At 69.8% G+C, this 6839-nt stretch overlaps 2 protein-coding genes across 2 annotated transcripts; one reads left to right on the top strand and one right to left on the bottom strand.

Moving 5' to 3' along the window:
- Positions 1 to 62: 62 nt before the first annotated feature.
- On the bottom strand, positions 63 to 3180 carry PSRC1 (proline and serine rich coiled-coil 1). The gene is made up of 6 exons (XM_075055170.1): positions 2558 to 3180; positions 2415 to 2472; positions 1634 to 1982; positions 1237 to 1393; positions 767 to 928; positions 63 to 665 (listed from the first exon to the last, which is right to left on the bottom strand). Exons 1-6 carry the CDS (start codon positions 2844 to 2846, stop codon positions 550 to 552), a joined length of 1131 nt encoding a protein of 376 aa, XP_074911271.1. The 5' UTR covers positions 2847 to 3180; the 3' UTR covers positions 63 to 549.
- Positions 3181 to 3667: 487 nt separating this feature from the next.
- PPIL1 (peptidylprolyl isomerase like 1) lies at positions 3668 to 6172 on the top strand. The gene is made up of 4 exons (XM_075054747.1): positions 3668 to 3800; positions 4231 to 4385; positions 4470 to 4538; positions 5836 to 6172. The coding sequence occupies exons 1-4, from the start codon at positions 3745 to 3747 to the stop codon at positions 6054 to 6056; spliced, it is 501 nt and encodes a 166-aa protein (XP_074910848.1). The 5' UTR covers positions 3668 to 3744; the 3' UTR covers positions 6057 to 6172.
- The last annotated feature ends 667 nt before the right edge of the window (positions 6173 to 6839 follow it).

The raw sequence follows: 6839 nt of genomic DNA, 5'->3' as shown, positions 1-6839 counted from the left end.
GTGCCCCCCACCCTGCTCCCCCCCGCCATGCCCCCCCCCCAGCATTGTCCACAGCCCCCATGCCCAGTGGAGGGTTTTATTTAAAAAATACATGAAAAGTACAAAAAAAAGGATATATAAACCCCCCCATGGTGCCGACCCCCTCCCAGGTGGGGGGCGGGGGGAGGCACATGGCAGGGGGGGAACACTTTGGGGGGTTGCAGGGGTGTCTGGGCCCTCCCCCAATACTTTGACCCCCCCCAGGGGTGAGGCTCAGGCGGTGGCACCCAGGGGTGGGTGGCACCTGGCAGAGGGTGTTTGGGGGGGGGCAGTGAGGGACCCCTGGGTGCTGGGGGGGTGGGGGGGCCAGGGGGGGAGGTTTCCTACTGCTGATGTGACCTTTTGTAATTAAAGCAAAATCCAGCCTGCGCCTCTGCCTCCTCCCTGGGGGGGGAGCCCAGTCCTGCCCTGCCCCGCCATGCCTCAGTTTCCCCAGCTCCCCCCTTCCTCACCCATGCAGCAGGATGGGGGTGGGGGTCCGGGCACCCCGAGCTCCTCTGGGCAGGGGTGTCACCTCGGGGTGCTGCTCACCGCCGTCTTCCGGGGGGGGCGGAGGCGGCTGGGAGGGGGGCCCGGTTTGCACCCTGAGCCAGCAGCCCGGGGGGCCGCCCGTGCCGCCCCCGCACCTGCAACGGGGAGAGCAGCCATGGGGCATGGGGAGACTGAGGCACGGGGAGGGAGGGGGGGGGCAACCTCCTGCCCCCCCCCCAGCCGCACCCATCCTTACCTCTGGGTGCAGGTGCACCCACCGGGGTCCGGCCTGGCGCCCTGGGGATGGCGCTGGGCACGAGGGGGCGGCCAGAGGGGACGGGGACAGCGGTGGCCCTGGCACGGGGCAGGCGGGCGGCGGGGGGGCAAGGGGCAGCACCCCCCCTCACCTTCGGCTGGCCTGAGGAGAGAGGGGGGCGTGGGGGCACAGCGAGGGCACCCCGACCCCCCCCAACCCACGGCTTGGGGCTGGCTTTGGCACCCGCTTGGCCCCAGGATGCTGGATCTCTGGTGGGGCTTGGGTCCCCTTCTCCCACCCCATGGCATGAGCTTCCCATGACGCAGGTGCCCCATAACGTGGGTGCCCCACGGTGCAGGTACCCCATGGCACGGGTGACCCATGGCACGGGTGACCCATGGCGTGGGTGTCACCTGCCCAAGGAGCTGCCCATGCCCGGGTTGTCCCCGTCCCCCCCCCAGAGCCGGTACCTGCTGTCCCTGCCTGGAGGGGCTCCGACTTGCCCCGGGTCCCAGCCCCCTGCCCCTGGGGAGGGCAAGGCCGGGGGGGGCCCACCCGGCTGGGGGGGGGCACCCTGGCCCCGGGGGGTCCCTTTGGCACCGCTGTGGGGTGACAGCTGGGTGACACCTGGAAGCAGAGTAGGGGGGGGGGACGACAGGGACACCACTCAGTGGCTGCCCACCACTCAGCTGGGTCTGGGGGGCCGCAGTGCCACTCTTGGGGACTTGAGGGTGGCACTCGGAGCCCCTCCACCCCAAGACGGGTTTTGGCGGGGGGGGGTAGCGTCTAGGACTTCCACCGTGGTGGGAACACAGTTTGGGACCATACTGGGAGCACTGGGACCACCCCCCACAAGGTGCCACCTACCTTTCGGGTGCCGGGGACGTTGGTGGCAGCGGGGGCACCCCGGGCCTTGGTGGGGGCCCGGGTGGTGGCGGGGGGGGGGCCCCGCGGCTCCACGGTGGGCAGCAGCGCCCGCACGGGGCTGTCCTTCACCACGAAGGTCTCGCGGCGGGGGCTGCGGGGGCTGCGGTGGGCGGAGGGGGTTCCGGAGGGGATCGGGGGGGGCAGGTGACATTGCTCCAGCTGTGCCGCCAGGCGAGTGGCCTCCCGCACCATCTCCTCCAGCCGGGCACCGCTCAGGGGGCTCCAGCGCCCGCTGCCCCCTCTGGCCCCTGCCCCGGCCGGGCTCTCCTCATCCTCCTCTTCCTCCTGGCTGCGGGATGAAGGCCAGCGTTAGTCCTGTCCCTGGCTCCCTGAGCCCCACCGTGTCACCCACCACCACAGCCAGGAGGTGGCATGTTCCCCCCATGCCACCCAGAACACCAGCTGTGGGGTGGCATGTCCCCCATGTCCCCTAGGACACTGGCAGTGGGGTGCCATGTCCCCCAGGACCCCATCCATGGGGGGGCATGTCCCCGCTGTCCCTGGCCATAGGGTGCCATGTCCCCCAGGACCCCATCCGTGGGGTGGCCTGTCCCCCATGTCCCCCAGAACCCCACCCATGGAGTCCCATGTCCCCCATGATGCCAGGACCCTGTTCATGGCGTGCCATGTCCCCGCTGTCCCTGGCCATAGGGTGCCATGTCCCCCAGCACCCCATCCGTGGGGTGCCATGTCTCCCACGTCCCCCACGTCCCCACCTCACCTGTCGGAAGGGGACAGGAACCCGAAGTCGAAGCTCTCCTCGGTGACGAAGCGGACATCTGGGGGGGACACGTGGGGTGAGCCCCGGCCCCCCAGTGCCGTGGGGGGACATGGAGGGGGGACGCGGCGCTGGCACTGCCCTACCTCGCTCCTCGGCCATCGCCTCCGCCTCGGCCCGCGGCGCCGGCACAGGGGCTGCCTGGCGGCGAGCGGGGGGTGACCCACGGACCCGGACCGTGTCCCCGACCCCCGCCCGTGTCCCGGACCCCCACCCGTGTCCCCGACCCCCGGCTGGGCGCCCGGGTGGCACCGGCCAGCGCCCGGGGAGGGCACCCGCCGGTGCCAGGCACAGCCGGGGCTTTGTGCCACCGGGGATGGCACCACCGGCGCGGGCACGGCCCGGCCTGGGGGGGCCAGACCGGGGGACCCTCATGCCCCCCACCCGGGGAACCCCCACCCACGCACCCCGATCCCGGGGGGTCCTCTGTCCCTCAACGGGGGGGGGAGGTCCCGGCCCAGCACCCCAATCTCTTGGACACCCCAGCCCCACACTGAGGGGGTTCCAGCCCCGCACCCCGATCCCGGGGGGGGGGTCCCAGCCCCCTCCGGGGGGTCCCAGCCCCACACCCCGATCCCCGGGGAACCGCGGCCCCACACTAAGAGGGTCCCAGCCCCCACCGGGGGGGTCCCAGCCCCGCACCCCGATCCCGGGGGGGGTCCCAATCCCTGCTGGGGGGGTCTCAGCCCCGCACCCCGATCCCCGGGGGGGGGGGGGGTCCTAGCCCCACACCGGGGAACCCCAGCCCCACACCGAGGGGTCCCAGCCCCGCACCCCGATCCCGGGGGGGTCCCAGCCCCTCACCGCGACCCCCAAAACACCCCAGCTCCGCACCGGGGGGGGTCGCATCCCTGCCCCCCGGGGACCCCCCAGCCCCCCACCGCAGGGTCCCAGCTCCCCCCTCCCCCATCCCGGGGGTCCCGGTCCCCTCCCGGCCCCCGCTCCCGGTTGGCCCCGCCCCCGCTCCCGGTCCCGTCCCCCCCCCCCCGCCCCGCTCACCGCCGCCCGCCCCCGGCTCCCGCTCGCCGCGCGCGCGCCGAGGGGGGCGTGGCCCAGCGCAGGGGGGCGTGCTCTCGTTCGAATTTCCCCTCCCCTGCGTCACAATAGCGGCGCGCCCGCCCGCCGCGCGGATTGGCCCTCCTCTTCGCCCCCGCCCCGCCAACTTCCCTCTCTCATTGGTGGTTGCCGGAAAGGGGCGGGTCCCCGGAAGCGCGCGGCGGGCCGGGGTCCTTCCGCCGCCGGTAGCAGCAGCAGCAGCAGCAGCAGCAGCAGCATGGCCGCCGTCCCGCCCGACTCCTGGCAGCCGCCCACCGTCTCCATGGAGACCACGTAAGGGGCGGGGCCGCTCTCCCCGGTACCGGCACCGGCAGCGGGCAGCCCCTCCCACCCCCTCGGCCAGCCCCGTGCCCCTTCTCCGGCACCGGGACCGCCTCGGTCCCTCCACACGCCCCCGGTACCGGATAGACCCCGGTGTCCGTTAGCCCCCAGCCCCCCCCGGTACCGGGCAGTCCTCGGTCACCCTGGGTGCTGGGAAGCTCCCAGTGTCTCCCGGTACCGGACAGCCCCCATTGTCCCCCAGTACCAGCCAGTCCCGGTTGCCCCCCCCCCCCCCGGTAACGGGCAGCCCCCATTGCCCCCCCCCCATCCCCTGCCAGCCCCGTGTCCTCCCCCCTGGGTCTGGTCTGAGCCCCCGTGGCGGGAGGGGGGGGGGGCACCATGGGGTGACCCCCCCTCCTCCCCGGTGCCGGTGTGGCGGCAGGATGGGCCCGCTGGTGCTGGAGCTGTACTGGAAACATGCCCCCCGCACCTGCAAGAATTTTGCCGAGCTCTGCCGCCGCGGCTACTACAACGGCACCAAGTTCCACCGTGTCATCAAGGACTTCATGGTGCAGGGGGGGGACCCCACCGGCACCGGTGAGAGACACCCCCTCGATGTGTCCCCTCCTGTGCCAGGGACAGGGAGAGGTCCTGGCTGACCCCCCCTCACCCGCTCCCCAGGCCGCGGCGGTGCCTCCATCTACGGCAAACAGTTTGAGGACGAGCTGCACCCCGAGCTGAAGTTCACCGGTGAGCAGAAACCATCACCAGGAGGTCAACCCCCCGCTCCGTTGGGTGGCATGTCCACCAGGACCCCACCCTGGGGTGACATGTCCCCCGAGACCCCCAGGACCCCACCCATGGGGTGGCACAACCCCCAGGACCCTGACCATGGGGTGACATGTCCCCCATGATGCAGAACCTTGGCCATGGGGTGGCATGTCCCCCAAGACCCCACCCATGGGGTGGCATGTCCCCCATGACACCAGGACCTTGGCCATGGGATGACATGTCCCCTAGGACCTTGGCCACGGGTTGGCGTGTCCCCCAGGACCCCACCCATGGGATTGGCATGTCTCCTGTGATACCCAGCCATGAGGTGGCATGTCCCAAGGAAGCTGGCCGTGGGGATGACATGTCCCCCAGGACCCCAGTGATGGGGTGGCATGTCCTCCAGGACCCCACCCATGAGGTGACATGTCTGCCATGATGCCAGGACCTTGGCCATGGGTTGGCATGTCCCTCAAGACCCCAGCCATGGGGTGGTGGCATGTGTCCCATGATACTAGGACCCCAGCCATGGGGTGGCATGTCCCCCAGAAACTTGGCCACGGGTTGGCATGTCCCCCGCACCCCAGCCATGGGGTGGCATGTCTCCCATGTCCCCCAGAAGCCTGGCCATGAGGTGGCATGTCCCAAGGAAGCTGGTCATGGGGATGACATGTCGCCCAGGACCTTGGCCACGGGTGGGCATGTCCCCCAGGACCCCACCCATGTGGTGACATGTCTCCCCTGATGCCAGAACCTTGGCCACAGGTTGGCATGTTCCTCAAGACCCCACCCATGGGGTGGCATATCTCCCATGATACCGGGACCCCAGCCATGGGGTGGCATGTCTCCCATGTCCCCCAGAAGCCTGGCCATGAGGTGGCATGTCCCAAGGAAGCTGGCCATGGGTATGACATGTCCCCCAGGACCCCAGCCATGGGGTGACATGTGCCCCAGCACCTTGGCCACAGATTGGCGTGTCCCCCAGGACCCCATCCATGGGGTGACATGTCCCCCAGGAAACCCAGGACCCTGGCCATGGGGTGGCATGTCCCCCATGATGTTAGAACCTTGGCCATGTGGTGACATGTCCCCTAAGACCCCAGCCATGGGGTGGCATGTCCCCCATGATACCAGGACTCCAGCCATGGGGTAATACATCTCCCATGTTCCCCAGAACCCCACCCGTGGGGTGACATATCTCCCGTGATACCAACTCAAACACACCCTCCCCTCAAAAGCAGAACATTAATGATGTCTGTCTGTCTGTCCGTCCCAGGCGCCGGCATCCTGGCCATGGCCAACGCGGGGCCGGACACCAACGGCAGCCAGTTTTTCCTGACGCTGGGCCCGGCGCAGTGGCTGGATGGGAAGCACAGCATCTTCGGGAGGGTCTGCCAGGGGATGGGGGTGCTGGGCCGCCTGGCCATGGTGGAGACCAACGCCCAGGACCGGCCCCTCGACGACGTCAAGGTCATCAAGGCTTTTCCTTCGGGCTAGCAGGGGGGGTTGCTGGGGAGGGGGGTGTTGTGGGGTGTCCCCCCCACCCCGGTTTGTAGCGCTCGGTTGTAATAAAAGAGGTGGGAAGTGGTGGTGACAGCCCCCCCCATGGTGGGATTATTTTTAGGGGGCTGTGGTGGGGGAGGTGTCCCTGTTGTGGTTGGGGATGGGGGGGTTGTACCACCCAAAAAGGGGTTTGTAGGTGCCTGCCTGCCCCGCCCTGGGGACACAGAGCTGCTTGGGGGGGGGGGCAGGAGACCCCAACTTAGCCCCCTCCCTGCCCCAGCTCTGGGGAGGGGGAAAGGTGCTGCCAGGCCCTGTCGTGTCCCCCCCTCAAAGTGTCCTGGGACCCTCGGGGGTGTCCCCCATCACAGGCCCACCAAGTCACAGGGATTTGGATGGGTGAGAGGGGGGTGGAGGTGCTGTCCCCCCCAAAAAACCTGCGCTCCCCACATAGCACTGGGGACCCCCAAACTAGCACATAGCGTCCCCGTGCATGGGGGTCCCAATGCCAGCACACACTGTGCCCCCCCCCCCAAGGTTTTCGTGTCCCCCCAATGGCTTTTGGGCCCCCAGAGCCATGCTGGGGCCCTTTGCTGTTTCTGTAGGACCTACAATAATGCCTGGGCTGCAGCAGGCCTGGGGACTCCAGTCTAGCTCCCAGTCTGTCCAGTGCCCCCAGTACAGCTTCACCCCAGTGGCCCCTCATCCCCATGGCCAAAATACTGGGGGGTGGGTCAGGGGGAGGCACAGGGAGTGCTGGGGGCACTGGGGACTGGACTG

Source organism: Buteo buteo, chromosome 23, assembly GCF_964188355.1.
Source record: "Buteo buteo chromosome 23, bButBut1.hap1.1, whole genome shotgun sequence".
NCBI classification, from domain to species: Eukaryota; Metazoa; Chordata; class Aves; order Accipitriformes; family Accipitridae; genus Buteo; species Buteo buteo.
The sequence above is the reverse complement of the archived record's forward strand: the minus strand, read 5'-3'. Positions and strand labels throughout refer to the sequence as shown.